Source organism: Canis lupus, chromosome 3 (assembly GCF_003254725.2).
Source record: "Canis lupus dingo isolate Sandy chromosome 3, ASM325472v2, whole genome shotgun sequence".
NCBI lineage: Eukaryota > Metazoa > Chordata > Mammalia > Carnivora > Canidae > Canis > Canis lupus.
In genome coordinates this window covers 65,292,501-65,308,055 of record NC_064245.1, presented here as the reverse complement: position 1 = coordinate 65,308,055, position 15,555 = coordinate 65,292,501, and the positions used below count along the sequence as shown (strand labels likewise).

The window sequence follows — 15,555 nt, the reverse complement described above, 5'->3', positions numbered from 1 at the left end:
CCAGGTATCTACTCTTTACCACTATAGTTACCTCCCTGTCCATCCTTCTTGGTCTGCTCACTTCTAATCACTTTAGCCACATTTGCTATCAGTCTTTCTAAAGCAGCAGTAAAGTTATCTTGCTTTAGCTCCTGTATCCACTTTTATTTGTTGTAATCACCTACTCAATAAAACCTCTCCTTTAGCCTGGCATTCAGGTCTAAGCATTCTGACTAGCCTCAGAGCTGTTACTTGCACTCTCCTTATTTCCAACATGTAGTAGTCTACTTTGACTACTTCCTATTTCTTAAATAAATTCATATTTTCCTTCTTATACGTCTCTTTTCCATTTGGAAAATTTACTCAAAGCCATGTTCTAATAAATATTTTCACTTAGAAATATCTTACCCTCTCTAATGCACTGAGTAAATACCACTTGCTTTCCCTTTTTACATTTACCATTCAGTTTCACTTGGGGATTTAAAAAATTACCCATTTATTAAATTAGCCAGACTACTCCCTTCCTCCAACAGACTTCCTCTGAAGTACTTTGAAGCTTTCTTATGGATATATGCCATAGTTATATGTATAGATCTTATCTTTTCTAAATGTACATTCCCTGAGAGCAAGAAGCTGTATTTTATTAGGTCATTTTATTTTTTTGATCCACGTGGAGACTAGCATCAGAATTTCTGCAGAGGACTGTATAGGACGTGCTTGGTACAAAGGGTGCCACCCCTAAAGGGTGGGATCAGATGGGGACCAAAGTCCTAGAGAGGATGCCTTTTTCTATTTTTGCACATGTGCAGAAGCCCTGTCTAATTTACCCTTTTATATATAATTGTCACATGTGTAATCAATTCAGAACCTTCTATGCAAGTCTTACATGTTGCGTTTGTCCTTACTTATTGTGGTCTGCAAGTGGCTTTTTATTATGTCCTCTTATCTATTTAGTCTGTGCCATTTCCCTTCTGCCACCAATTTCTCAAAGGTTTCTCCTTTTACGCATCCAGTTTAAACTGTCCCCATACACCAGATTCTTGCTGTTTTCCATAAAAAAAACTGAAGTGATCTAATGCTTGTTTGCAGTATAATTGTTGTCATATGACTACATTTATTTCTAAGCCATTCTTTAGACTACTTCTCTTTTGAATCCAGGTAAATTAAAACCTTAAGCTATCTAAATTTCCCTTATTTTTTTGTCCCCATGTCACCTTCATGTTTTAAGCCTTTGGATTTGTCACTGCTATTTTTATGCCTGACTTTCTCGTTTCCTTATATATCTGAGATTCAAGTTATATTTGTTCTTATATTTTAGGTCGTTCTTCCCTTTTTCCAATAGATGATGGTCTGCTTGATGATGGTCATAATGATCAAGTTGGTGTTTTAAATTCACCCACATGTTACTCAGCTCATCAAAATGGAGAACGAATAGAACGCTTCTCTCGAAAAGTTTTTGTTGGTGGTCTTCCTCCAGATATTGATGAAGGTAGGATGATAATTTGAGCTTAAACAAAAACCTAAAGTATAACATGAATGTGGGGATATGGAATTTTTTACCTTGAGATTTCCAGTCAGAATGGATATCCATCTCTGTTTATTTTGTCACCTGTTGAAATAAGAAATAGGAGGTAATTGAACAGTTTAAAGATTTTTTCTTTATATGTTAAAATGCATATTGTTACTGTATCTTTTTGTAAATAAGATTATCATACAAAAAAATTTCTTATAAAACTTAAAATCTTTGATATTACCATAATACAACACATACAAAATAAAATGCCTGCAGTGCATGGTAGTCAACCATATAATTTCCTGAAGGATAAATAGGCTCTAGGAAACAGGTAAGAAAGAAGCAATAAAACCCTAAAGAGTAATGGAAACAGAACATAAACAGGAAATTCAGGTTGTACAAATACTAAACAGATGTAAAAATAATCATAGTAATAATAACAAAAGAAAGTAAGTAAATATTAAAATATGAAACTGTCTAATGTTTGTGCAGTTGTAGGAAATCTGCCACCCTTATTCACAACTAATAGGAAATTGCTTTGAGAAATTTTTCAATTATGATTCAAATATCCAGAAGCTTATTCTAAGTGTTATTTAGTATAATAAGGTTTTCATGTGATGAAATAACCTAGAGCATATCATTGGATTTGACCTGTGTGTGTTTCAGTGAAGCTACCTGAAGTGTTTCAGACCTTAGTATATTTTATGAGTGTGATAACTCTACATGTCTTGTTCTAGAGACCTTTTCTTTCCCTATGAGATTTCACTTATCAAGCATTAACTATCTCTTTATTTAACTTAAGATAATGTTGGCACGCTTATCAAGCCAGTAATATTTATAGTTTGGTATACTATCAATCCATTAGTATCCACATGTTATATAAAATTTAAAACTCACACTGAATTGATTGCTCTGGCCAATGTGTTGCTTAAAAATGAATTTATTTTGACTATAATAGTTATTTATTCATATATATTCTTTTAATAAGGATATTAGACATGTTTTGAGTTTTCTAATTCTAGTTTATCTTAGTTTAACTTATAAAATATGGTTTGTTTTCAAAATAAGCCATTAAAATTAATTCCTAATGTGTATTATTGTACTTTTTTAAGACGAAATAACTGCTAGCTTCAGAAGATTTGGGCCTTTGGTAGTAGATTGGCCTCATAAAGCCGAAAGCAAGTCCTATTTTCCACCAAAAGGTAAGAGTTTTTGCTGTTAATATTTTCTAGGGAATCAGTTTTGTGAGAGCAAATAAGACAGCATAAATTACTTTGTGTTTTGTTCTCTTTCGAATATTATATCCTTACACCTTTATATACAAACTAAATAATAGAGTAATTTTTGAAGGCTAGTAATGTTTGTCAAGTGAGGAAGAATGGGCCTAAGGACTCTCATAGTTTCACTTTAAGCCAGTCAGAAACCATAAGACACTTGCTGCACTCTCTCTATAATGATTTGACAATATTTTCAAAGGCTCAAATCAGCTAATGTTTGAGGTTTTTTCTGTCTGAAGCATCCTTCTAAGTAACGGGTACAGACATATATATAAAAAAAAAAAGTGCCCCTCTACACAGTGAAATTAAGACCTATTTGAGAAAAAAATAGTAATAAACACGTGAACATTATAAATGTTGCAAGATTTACTTAAGTGTTTCAAACAATAACAGATAACAGAGCAATATTTACTCTGTGGGTGAATTTAGCTGGAGAAGAAAGTGACTGGTCCAAATCCTCATTATATTTAAGAGATCAGATGTGAACAGGATACCTAGTTGTGCCAGTAACTTATTGCTAGGATACTACTGTGGCCTGTTACCATAGCACAAGAATCACAAATTACACTGTCATTCCTGTAAGCAAAGCAAGGCCACAGTCAGTGGGGAGAGGAAGTACCCCCTGCCCACAATGAGCAGGGGTGGTGAGGGGAGAGAATTAAATGTGAATCCAGTCAGGTTGCTAATGGCAGATTTTGTGAAGTGAATAAAAAGAAAGGGGGAAGTTGGAAAAAAAAAAAAAACAAGGCTTTTCTTTAAACATCATTGAAATAAAATTTTAGAAAAAACAAAAAAAAAAAACCTATTCTCCTGGCTGAGTAGATTTTCAAGCCTGGATAAAAGACTCCAATGGATCTCTTAAGTGGTCTGATTTGGGCTCTGGGAAAGGAAACACATTAGAATAGTTATTGGCATACAAAAACTAAAGTTTTCTAGTAATTATATGGGACATCTCCACTTTTTGTCACTGAGAATTCTAGAATTGTCATTTACCAATTCATGTAGGTTTTTAGAGAAATGGAATAATGCAATGTTTTCATTTTACACCTTTAAATCTTATGCTTATAGAATCAAGAACATCTTTTAAGCAGGAATCCTGAATCCCAGGTCTCTATGAGAATCTGATTAAAGCTATGGACCTTTCTCCCTGTACTCTATATTTTCACTCAAATTTGTTGGAGTTTACTGGTGTGTTGGAGGTCCAAATACTTAGTTTATGGTTTTGGTTTTTTTTTTTTTAAGACTTTTATTTATTTGACAGAGACAGTGAGAAAAAAGCAGGAGGAAGAGGGAGAAGCAGACTCCCTGCTGAGGCTCAATCTTAGGACCCTGGGATCATGATCTGAGCCCAAGGCAGACCCTTAACAAACTGAGCCACCGAGGCGCCCTCCTGATACTTGGTATAGACAGAAAATTAACTCCATATAGATGTAGACATTCATTTGTTTACTAAGTTTTATATTTAAATTTTTTTAAATTTTTATTTACTTATGATAGTCACACACACAGAGAGAGAGAGAGAGAGATGCAGAGACATAGGCAGAGGGAGAAGCAGGCTCCATGCACCGGGAGCCCGATGTGGGATTCGATCCCGGGTCTCCAGGATCGCGCCCTGGGCCAAAGGCAGGCGTCAAACCGCTGCGCCACCCAGGGATCCCTGTTTACTAAGTTTTAATCTGTTGTCCATTTTTTCACTCTCTTGTCCTTTTATAAAGTTCGTTGAGTGTTCAATAAAAGTGCCAATTAGCTTCTAATAGTCCTAAGTTACAAATACCCTGGCCCACTTGAGGAATGTGACTAGTCTCTCCATACTTCTGGCTCTTCAGTTTTTCTCCCACAGTACAGTCAGGATAATCTCTCCAAAAACTCATCTGATAGTCCAATCCCTTGACCATCTACTTAAAACCCTTCAGTGGTTTCTTTTAGTTAGAATAAAGGCAAAAATGTATTTGCCCTGCCCGGCCTCCCTATCTCTCTGGTTTCTTCTCCCATTATTGCTTCTTGTTCCCTTCTGATTCCAAAAGCAGGCCTTGTTCTCTCCTGCCTCAGGGCTCTTTCATATGGTGTTCTCTCACCCTGAAGGCTCTTCGTTTTTTTTTTTTTTTTTTGAAGGCTCTTCTCATGTGTCTTCATATGCATACCCCCTGCTTGTCTCAGTTTAAATATTGGTTGCTCATAGGAAACTTTCAGGACTCGCAGTTCACAGTTCACAGAGGCTCGGCATTTTGAAAGCACTTGTTACAGCTGCAGTGTTACATTTTTACAACTCTATAAATCTGTGATGACTTTGCTAATACCCAAGTCTTCCCATAATTTCTAAGACTATGCTTTTACTCATCTTTGTGTTCTTGGAAATGCACAGAATAGTAATTGACTAACAAATGATGTAATCAGCTATAAATACTACAGGATAGGGAAATTCCTTTGACCTGAAGTAGGTGGAGAAGGCTTCACTTAGAAGTTTTGAACGAAATCTGAACTGAACGTACTGTGCAATTTAGATAGATATAAAGTAGTTGAACAGAGTCCCAGGCAGGAATTGAAATAGTTTTACAATGGAGTGAGAATTGGTTTGTGTGGAGACAGGTATACATTTTTTTGGCTGAGCCTCTTGTTCATATATGAACAAGGATGGTGGACTCAAAGCCTAGAAAGATGTGTTGGCACAAATTTGATCAAACAGAATAGTTGCTGTCTTTGCTCTTGTTGCCATTGTTGTGGTTTTTGCGGTGATGGTTAGTTTATTTTCTCAAACTGAAAACAAAACAAAAAGACCTCAGAAAAGTAGCACTGGCAAATCAGTTTTTGATACAATTATAGTTAATTGTTGTTGCCAGAGACCAGTATTTCCAAACCTTGTTCTTTCAAGCAGTTTTGTTGTTGTTGTAATTCGTTTTCCATGGTTTGGAAACACTGGTACAGAAGGCATCCTGTTAGTGATGCTGCCTTCTAATTAAGGCAGTGACATGAGCCCTTGGATATGGAGCCACACATGTACATGTGTTTCTTTTACAGTGAATGAGGTTTACCCTATGTGAGTATGAGCTTGCTATATAGTATGTTTTTGGTAAGAGTATTTTAATATTTAATGGTTTGCCTTAGCTAGATCATAACTTACCTGCCATGCTGCTTAATTAGTTTTGTGACACAAACATTTCTTCCCTTGTAATCACACAAATAATTAAGCAATATTAAGAATATTGAATATAAAGTATTACTGTAAAACTAAGCAAAATTAAAATATATCAAAAATTAATATCACAAATCTTAACATTAAATATACTGAATTTAAAATACTATTTTAATAAGTTGGTCTTTTATCCTCTTAATTATTACAGAACAGTTATAACTTTCAAATCCTTGTATCAAAATTAAAGCCTTCACTTAAAGAAAAACCACTCTTTATTATTTATTTTTTCAAGCATTTTTTTTTTAAGATTTTATTTATTTGAGAGAGAATGAGAGAGGTAGTGCATAAGCAGGGGGGTTAGAGGGAAAAGCAGACTCCCCACCAGAGCAGGGAGCCCAACACGGGGCTCAATTTCAAGACCCTGGGATCATGATCATGAAGACAGATGCTTAACTGACTGAGCTACCCAGGCCACACCAGTTTTCTCAAGCATATTTAAATTATTTCTAGCAAGTAGAAAGGTCTGTGATGTGTTTTTTAATCTTGCATAATCATACCTCTGAAAGTTTCTATTTGCATAGCTTGGTTTGATGGTTTATTTATGCAATCAGGTATTAAAATTTTAAAATGAAGCACTTTTATGTCACATCAGACTTTTGTGGCAGTCATAGCATTGTCAACAATAAAGCTGTGTGTTTAGATTTCTATGTAAAATGTGACCTCACACATTGTATAATAGATGTGCCTGGCCTGCTTGATGACTTCATATTAGAACCAGATTACAGTTCTCTAGGTTTATTTGCATAGAAATCTCATCAAGGAAAAAGGGATGTTTTTTGGTCAGTTAGTTGTCAGCATCTAGGAATAATCATATAATGGTGAACTTGTGGTATAAATTTTGATATCTTCTTTTTATAATAAAGTCTTCTGCTTAAAGATTGACAATCAGTTATCACAAAGAAAGGGGGGGGGGGGCTTATTTCCCAAAAGTCCAGGCATCTAAACAAGAGCATGGGCCCAAAGTCCAAATATAGTGTCCAGACTGTTTGAAAGGAGTGTCCGCTGCTTATCCCAGTCAAGAATTGATTAAAGGTTCTGACACATGCTGGAGGACCTGTTTCACTCCAGCCTCCTTCAGGTAGTTTCCTTAGTACCATCTTGAAGTTGTGATGCTGACTATGGAATTCTCCCCTTTTTACGGAAATTCATGAGCCTTTCCAAGTGCGCTCTAATCCAAATCTAGGAATCTTTTCCTCATATGCTTAACAGGGTAATCCTGCCAAGTTCTTAAAACCTCGGGGGCTGTCCTGAATTTGAAATTACTCCACCAACTGCTTGCTCATGTGACTGACTTGGGGCAAGTCATTTAATTGCTAAATACCTCAGTTTTTTTATTCTATAAAATGAGAATGTTTTATAGGCTTGTGAGAGTCTAATGAAATTATTTATTTAAAGCCTTTAGCACAGTTTTGGGGGAGTAGGCACTCTATATAAGATAACTAATTAATGAGTATCTGTTTTTGCATGAATTCCATAGGATATTGTGTTCTCCTCTAGAAAGTCTAATGGTTCTGGCTCTATTTGATAGTTAATATTTTTTCTTTTCCAAAAGCATGTATTTTTCTAAACAGTACTGAAATTTGGGGTGAAATAGCTTACTTTCCCATAATGCCTCATTTTTAATGGTTATTACAGGCTATGCATTCCTTCTCTTTCAAGAAGAGAGCTCAGTTCAGGCACTAATTGATGCTTGTATTGAAGAAGATGGAAAACTCTATCTGTGTGTTTCCAGCCCCACCATCAAGGACAAACCAGTAAGTAAATACTGCTTGGGCTTTGGGCTACAAATTCAGGTTTTCCAAAAACAATTTTGAAGTAAGCATTAGTGATAAAAAAGAAAAAAAAGAAACTACCATGTTAAGAGTTCAGTTTTAAAAAAATTTGGATAGCTTACAGTATCTAGATTAAAAAATACTAATGTTTTAAAATATACAAAATTTTGAAAAATAGAAGGACCACTGTTAACTGGCACAAAGCAGCATAAGCTGTCAAGGGAGTAGGACTCATTACAGTGATGTTATTTTCTTCATAGGTTCAGATCCGTCCTTGGAATTTAAGTGATAGTGATTTTGTGATGGATGGTTCTCAGCCTTTGGATCCTCGAAAAACAATTTTTGTTGGAGGTGTTCCTAGGCCATTAAGGGCTGGTAAGTAGGATGTTAACAAATGTTGCTTCTTTAAAAATCAAATATGAATTAATTCAATAAACACTTGGGAACTATTGTGTATGTACATGGTACTATTGGATATTGGACAAGAAAGGGGCAGATTCCTCATGGCTCTAAAAGTTACTCTCTATAGAATTCTGAGAAGCATTTTTAAAACCATCAAGTAAGTGGAGAAATGGACACTTACCTATCAATATTAATAGTTAACTCCAAGCAGACTTTTGAGTTCTTAAGTATGTCTCTAAAAGAAGAATTTGGGGTCTCTTTATTTTATGTGGGTTGATTCTGATATCTGAAGAAGACATAAACAGTATTTTTTTTTTAAATAGCACTTTGATACAAGTAAGAAACTTCTATTCACGAATAACCAGGAACCAGAGATTTACCAGAGATGTCATCTAGGAACATAATTACAGACATAAATGCCCACTGTAAAAGCATGTTTTATGATTCCATGTGCCCTGTGAAGTGTGCTAGTGTCTTCCACCCCTGAGAACATCCTCTTCCAATACAGGAGATAACATGTTAAAAGAATCATTCACACATGTAAATACTTAGAGAATGTAACTTCTACAAAGAAAGCCTATAGAGAATAGAAGAACATCAAAGGAATATGGTATAATCTGATATTTAAAAGATACTCCTATTTGAGCTGACACACAGCAGAAGGAATAGAGTTGAGGTGGCAGGAGGATTGTGAGGAGTGTGTTTCACAAAGGGAAGAACATACTCAGAGATCTTTAGTGGAAGGAAGCAGAGGGCGTTGGAGGAACTGAAAGAAGCCCAGAGTGGCTGACTAAGGGTATAAGGAGTGAGGGGAGACACAAAAAGGCATTGAAAAAGTGAATAGGAGTCAAATCATACAGGTCTAATAAGGTAATTAGGTATTTATCCTCAGAGCAAGGGAAAATCAGTGAAGAGTTCTGGATAAGTGTAGCTAATGATACGTTTTAGGGGCAATTAGGTTGAGAGTAGATTTGAGTAGACCATTTAAGGAGCCCATTTTTGCAGGACAGGAGAAAGATAACGTGAGCTTAGATTGGAGGTAGCAGTGGTAAGAGAGCAAAATGAACACATGTCACAGATGATTTGTGAGGTAAACTCAAAAGGCTGAATCTCAGCTTCAATCTTAAGCCACTTAAGTAGATAGTGGTGCCTTCTATTGAGGAGAAGAACACTGGAGGAAGATTGTGGTCTCGGTTTTGAAAGCAAGTTTGTGGTACTATTTAGAGCACCTACCTAGAAATTTCAGTTAAGCCATTTATATCTAATAACATTTTTAAAAGAATTACTCTTGCTACTGTTTTGATAATAAATTTTGAGGGGCTTTGCTACTGTTTTTATAGTAAATCTAGAAGAAAAGAGATAAAGCTGTTGCTACGATCCAGATGAAAAATAATGAGAGCTTGGAATAGGGTGTTAGTGATGGAGGTGAGGAGATTGGATTTTAGAATGAACTTGGAAAATCAAGTTCAGGAACGCCTGGATGGCTCAGCGGTTGAGCGTCTGCCTTTGGCTCAGGGTATGGTCCCGGGGTCGAGTCCCACATTAGGCTCCCTGCATGGAGCCTGCTTCTCCCTCTGCCTCTGTCTCTGCCTCTCTCTGTGTGTGTCTCATGAATAAATAAAATCTTTAAAAAAAGAAAGAAAGAAAATCAAGTTCATAAGATTGCATGTACAGTTTGGAAAACAGAAAATAGGATGAAGCCAAAGGTCTTGGCAACTTCATCTTTTCTGTTGATTACCAATTGACTCAGCAAAAATTCATTGGAGCAGATTTGGTGGGATGGGGAAGATTAGGAGTGCCATTTCAAACACGCTAAGTGATGATGGTCTGTTAAATGTCTCAGTATGAATTGTCCAGGAGATAGTTGCATAGATGAATTTGGAGTCCAGAGAAGAGAGAAATTTAGGGGCTGAAACATGGTATTTAAAGCCATGACATGGGATGAAGACACTACACCCACAAGTATAGAAAGAAATCCATGGACTAAAACTTTTGACATTGAAAAGTCAAGAGTTGAAGAAGAACCAGGTACAAGGAAGACTAGGAAGGAATTGTGAGGCCAGATGAAAATTAGTAGAATGATGTTTCCTGGAAGCCAGATGAAGAAAGTATTTCAAGGGAAAGGAAAAAATGAACTATGTTCACTGTTGTTTCCAGGTAGATTGACCATTGTACTTGGCAGTGGCATGAGCAATTAACATGGAATCATGGGGTGAAGGTCTGGCTATAAAAGGTTGAACAAGGAAGAGAGGGATGGGGAAGTACAAGAAAAAAATGTTAACATTTAGGCTGTAAAGGGGGAACATAAAAATTAAGCAGTTACCAAGAGGGAGAAATAAACAGAATTAAGAGTTCTGATTTGTTTTTTAAAAGATTAAGAGTGATCCAATATAGAGGGAAAACCTGATGGTACAGAAAGGAGGGAGAACTGCAAAATATTTGTATAGTGAAAGAGTACTTAAAAACTGTTGATATACTGTGTTCTCTCACATTATATGTGAATTTCTTTTCCTTTTCAAGTGGAACTTGCTATGATCATGGACCGGCTGTATGGTGGAGTTTGTTATGCAGGAATTGATACAGATCCTGAGCTAAAATATCCAAAAGGTGCTGGTCGAGTTGCTTTTTCTAATCAGCAGAGCTATATTGCTGCCATCAGTGCTCGGTTTGTTCAGCTTCAGCATGGAGATATCGATAAACGCGTAAGTTTTGTATTGGGAAAGCATTTAACATCTTATAATAAGGTGCTGATCCAAAGCTTACTACCCAGAGTTAATACTATAATTCAAACACTTTATTTTTTTTATACTTCTTTAACTCTTAAAGAGTATTATATCAAAATATCCCTGAAATGTAAAATTATTAAACATATTTTGGACCTTAGATACAATATACAAAATATAAATGTCCTTGTCAAGTTGTTTGTTTTTTTTGTTTTGTTTTTAATCCACCAATAAGGTCTTAATACTTAATATCCTTCTGACCATGGAGGCAGAGCTTTTTTTAAGAGCTTATGCCCTGAAGCTAGTCTGCCCAAGATCCCATTTCCACCACTTGCTCTGTAATCCTCAAGAAATTAACTCTCAGTGTGCCTCTTTTTCCTCATTTATCAAATGTAAAGCAATAATAGTATGTCTTTCACAGTTACTTTGAGAATTAAATGAATTTTCCTATGTAGAAGCATTTAGTTTGGCACTAAGTAAGTATTAAAGCATTTTTATCTTTTATCATTAATTTTAAAATAAAATACACTGTATATTTCCCTAAGTGTACAAAATAATAAATATACAAATAAACTAAACACACACAATAATTATCCTAAACTTTAAACATTTACTCTTTAGTAGCATTGTTTAGGTCATCACAATAAGAACTTTTTAGGAAGTCCTATGAATGTTAACTAAAAGCTACTCCATTGAATAATTCCTAGTACTGATTACCAGCTAAAATAGAGAAAATGACCAAAACTCAGTTGTTCACTTACGAATCTATTTCATACTAAAATCTGCTCATAGTTCCCATATAAAGCTAAGCATTATTCTAAAATTGTCATGTTTGCATTATGGTGCAGATGAGATATGCTAAGAATAAGAGGCAATTTAACTTTAATATCTAAATTAGTAGATACAACTTGAGTCAGTATTTATTTTTCCAGTGTAACAGTTTCTAGCAGTTTCTTCCCTGAGGCTATCTGTATGTATTAAAAGACTTTTGGAGGCAGGGGAGCTGGTTAAAGGATATGGATTGACTAGACCACGGGCTCTAAAAAGTAGTCATCAATTTAATTTCCAAGCCATCCCATAAATGGGGAAAAAAGCACATCATAGGTTCAGTTCATACAAGCAGACTGATTTTTGTTGCATTGTTACTTAAAATGTTGCAACACACACCTAAGTGGAAGGTCTTTGCTGGCAGGAAAATTTGTTGAACTGGAGTTCCTCTGGTCCAGTGGTTTTCACCCTCAGCTACAGAATAAAGTTACCTGGGAACTTAGAAAAATCTTGACATCTGGGTCCCCCCCCAACCCCAGAGATTGTGCTATAATATAGCTCAGGAACAGCAGAAATTTATAAAGCTCCCAGGTGATTCTAATGTGCAGCCATGCTTTAGACCACCTATCTAGTCTAACCCTGACTTTCGCCAAGAAGTGATCCAGTCAAGGAGGAGGTTATCTACATTGTATACAATTTATAGTGCTTTATTTATTTTTTATAGTGCTTTAATATGCAGAAGCACAGGGGAAAAAATGTTATAGGTGTCCTACCTCATCCTTTGTTTCCAAAATGATAGCTGAAGGGCCAATTATTTAGGGCAGAGTTGATTCCTAAAGAGCAACTCAGATGCAGAGCAAGTGAATTGAGAACACCTGCATGCCTTCTTAAAAAGGCATTGAAATATCTGAGAGAAAAGTTTATTTTTTAAGATAAGTGCTACTAAGGTATATTTTGGATTTTATCTGAAATAATTTGAGAGATGCCTGGCTGGTTTAGTCAATAGAGTGTGTGACTCTTGATGTTGGGGTTGTAAGTTCAAACCCCACATTTGGTGTAGAGATTACTTAAAATATTTTTAAAAAATTTATCCTTAACTATTTTTAACTACTGCTTACATACACACACACACACACACACACACACACACACACACAAAAGAAAAACCACTAATCTTTGTACCTTTCGTGTCTCTGGTATGAATTTAATTATTAAACCATAACAACAGATTAATTTTAAATTAATAACTGATAACCCAAAGATTTGAGAAGGATTAAAATTGTTCATTCAGCGTACTCTTTTGGCTCATGAACACTTTGAGGTTTAATTCCTATCTCCCCAAAAGCTGGGAAGCACTATCACCACAAAAGTGTAATTCATTGTAATTTTGATATGTTACTCCATTGTAATATGAGTAATATTCATTGTACCTTCTGGTACTTACTGGGGGAGTTGTGTTTACAGTTCAAGTTGAATAATTAAATATGAATTATTTCATTAGTTATGAATCCAGGCAACAAAGTATTACAGATAAGTTCTAGGGAAAGGCATCATAATAGGAAATAATAGCTTACAGAATTGATGAAATTCCAACTGCTTTTCAGACTTACAAGAGTTAATTTTTAGAGATTATTAATCAGAATAGTCTAAAATTACAAGTTTGAAATCCAATTTTCCATCTTTGAAAGTCTGCAATTTGTTAAAGGTAAATAGATTAGCTTCATAAACTAATATCTAGAATTTTAAAATACAAATAACTGAAATCATTGCATTTAAAAATTTTTTTCAACAGTTTTACATTAAGTAACTCCTGCGCACCAAGCATTTTATGGGATATTACGGAAATGAAGTAAACCACACAGACACTCTGTCTTTAATTACAGTAAAGACGAGATATAATCATGAGAAAGAAACTCACCATATGTAAATGTACCTCATTTCTTCAGATACAGTTTCTACTTTGTGCTAGCTATCCTGCTAGATCCTAGGTACTAAGTATTGAGCAGACACTTTCCCTGTGCTCATTTTGTTTATCATCTAGTAATACGAAATCCAGTATGAGATATTCTTTGATAATTCCTTTAATTATTATCAGTTATATTATAACAATACTAAGATATGTGTATTTGGTTATATAATATTATAATGAAGAAATGAATCATAAATAGCAGCCAGGCAATCAAGATAGAATCCATAAAGAAAAAAGTTGAAAAATAAAGATTAAGCATAAAAATGTTACAGTTCATGTCAGTTCGTGTCAAAGATCTTTTTAAAAACCAAAAGCCAATGGAACAAAAGGTTAAAAATCCTTAACTGGCAAAGAGGATTCATTTAAAAGAAAAAACCTTCAGCAAGAAAATATGCAAAAGATAGACTGTTCAGAAAAGCAAAATGTTCAGTGTACATAAAATATGTTTATCCAGCCGTAATCAATGAAATGCAAATATAGACAACTTAATTCCATTACCTTTCTGTCAGATGGTTGTTTATAGTTTTTTTCATCAACTTTTCAGTTTTTCTCTGTTCTTTGTTGCCATTGTGATAAATAATGCTTCTGAAGATAAATACCCTTATATATTCATTTTCTGCACTCGTGCAAGTATTAATACATTCAGAATAGAAATTGTTGGCTTGTTATTTTTTACCTTGGACAAACACTACTTTATCTCTAACCAAACTGTTAAACACTCAGTTTTCCCTCCTCTCCTCAGGATAGGCTGAGGTCTTAGGTTGCCTGGCACCATTCAAAGCTAGTAAGTAGCTCTCCATTTGGAGTTATTGTTCCTAAGGAGTACTGGCTTGCAGAGTCCCTGCAGTGTGCCAAGCACTGCCTTAAATGTTTTTATGTGCTGCAGCTCTGTGAAGCAGGTTCTAGTATTCTTCCTTTACAGATGTGGAAACTGAGGTTTAAGAGGCTTAGCACTCAGAGCGGACTGGAGTCTGAGGTCTTCTCCTGAGTCACACCTTCTCCGTGGGCCTTTGATTTTATATCCTACAAATTCACAGAAGTCCAGACTTGCCCTTAATAAGATTATCCACAATTCTGGTGTGTGTACATACCAAGTAGTTAAAAGCAGAATACATACAGAAGTGTTGCCATAATCGGTGGTTTGGGGTTGGGCCGTCTCTCAGGTGCTATTGGAATGAAGGGGAAAAGGTATAAAAACCATTTGTCTCCCGTGCCCTTCTCTTTTTCGCTCACAAACACCCTAACTCCCAAAATACTAACACACAGCTGTTTTAAAGATGTTACTTCTTATGTGAGGGTAGAATGTTTTACGAATCAATTAGATGTATAGTTTAAGTCTTTTATGCCTTTGAAAAGATATAATAAATAACACTTAGTTTATAGTCCTCTGAAGAAAATGTACCAAGATAAACTAAAACTACCAAACTAAGTGCTCGTTTAATCACATTGTCACTTATGAACATGAAACATCTTAGAAAAAGATGATTAGTGTCAGAATAGAGTGACTTTGTTGTTGGTTTTTGTTTTTGTTTTTTAATCTACTATATGGTAAAGCTATTTCCCTGGGAAGCTGCCTACTATTTCTGTGGGAAAATGCCTCTGAACATTTTAAATTTACTAAAATGATTTCTGAAGGAAATTTAATGGGAGATTTTTTTTTTTCACTCTTTTTTTCCAGGTGGAGGTAAAGCCATATGTGCTAGATGACCAGATGTGTGATGAATGCCAGGGCGCACGTTGTGGTGGAAAATTTGCTCCCTTTTTCTGTGCCAATGTCACTTGCCTGCAGTATTACTGTGAGTTTTGTTGGGCAAATATCCACTCTCGTGCAGGACGTGAGTTCCATAAGCCATTGGTAAAGGAAGGTGCTGATCGCCCACGTCAGATCCACTTCCGCTGGAACTAAGAATAGCACACCGGCCTCTGTGTAACAAGGAAAGAAAGGGTGCATGTGGCTTACTG

General features: G+C 35.5%; 1 protein-coding gene and 1 long non-coding RNA gene across 25 annotated transcripts in view; one reads left to right on the top strand and one right to left on the bottom strand.

The window, feature by feature from the left end:
• CPEB2 (cytoplasmic polyadenylation element binding protein 2) overlaps positions 1 to 15,555 on the top strand; it is a 68,533-nt gene that overhangs the window by 49,246 nt on the left and 3,732 nt on the right. For 22 of the 24 annotated variants that reach the window (XM_025438454.3, XM_025438453.3, XM_025438452.3 and 19 more), the window contains 6 exons: positions 1,298 to 1,468; positions 2,605 to 2,694; positions 7,595 to 7,713; positions 7,992 to 8,106; positions 10,654 to 10,835; positions 15,272 to 15,555. The exon at positions 15,272 to 15,555 is cut by the window's right edge and continues 3,732 nt beyond it. In XM_025438454.3, coding sequence (XP_025294239.3) covers positions 1,298 to 1,468; positions 2,605 to 2,694; positions 7,595 to 7,713; positions 7,992 to 8,106; positions 10,654 to 10,835; positions 15,272 to 15,499 — 905 coding nt within the window. In that variant the 3' untranslated portion in view covers positions 15,500 to 15,555. The remainder of the gene's footprint in view (positions 1 to 1,297; positions 1,469 to 2,604; positions 2,695 to 7,594; positions 7,714 to 7,991; positions 8,107 to 10,653; positions 10,836 to 15,271) is intronic. The other 2 variants (XM_025438450.3, XM_025438449.3) reach the window with 1 other exon arrangement.
• Positions 3,973 to 10,142, bottom strand: LOC125754883 (uncharacterized). The gene is made up of 2 exons (XR_007409908.1): positions 8,315 to 10,142; positions 3,973 to 5,523 (listed from the first exon to the last, which is right to left on the bottom strand). It is a non-coding gene; the product is annotated as an uncharacterized LOC125754883 (long non-coding RNA).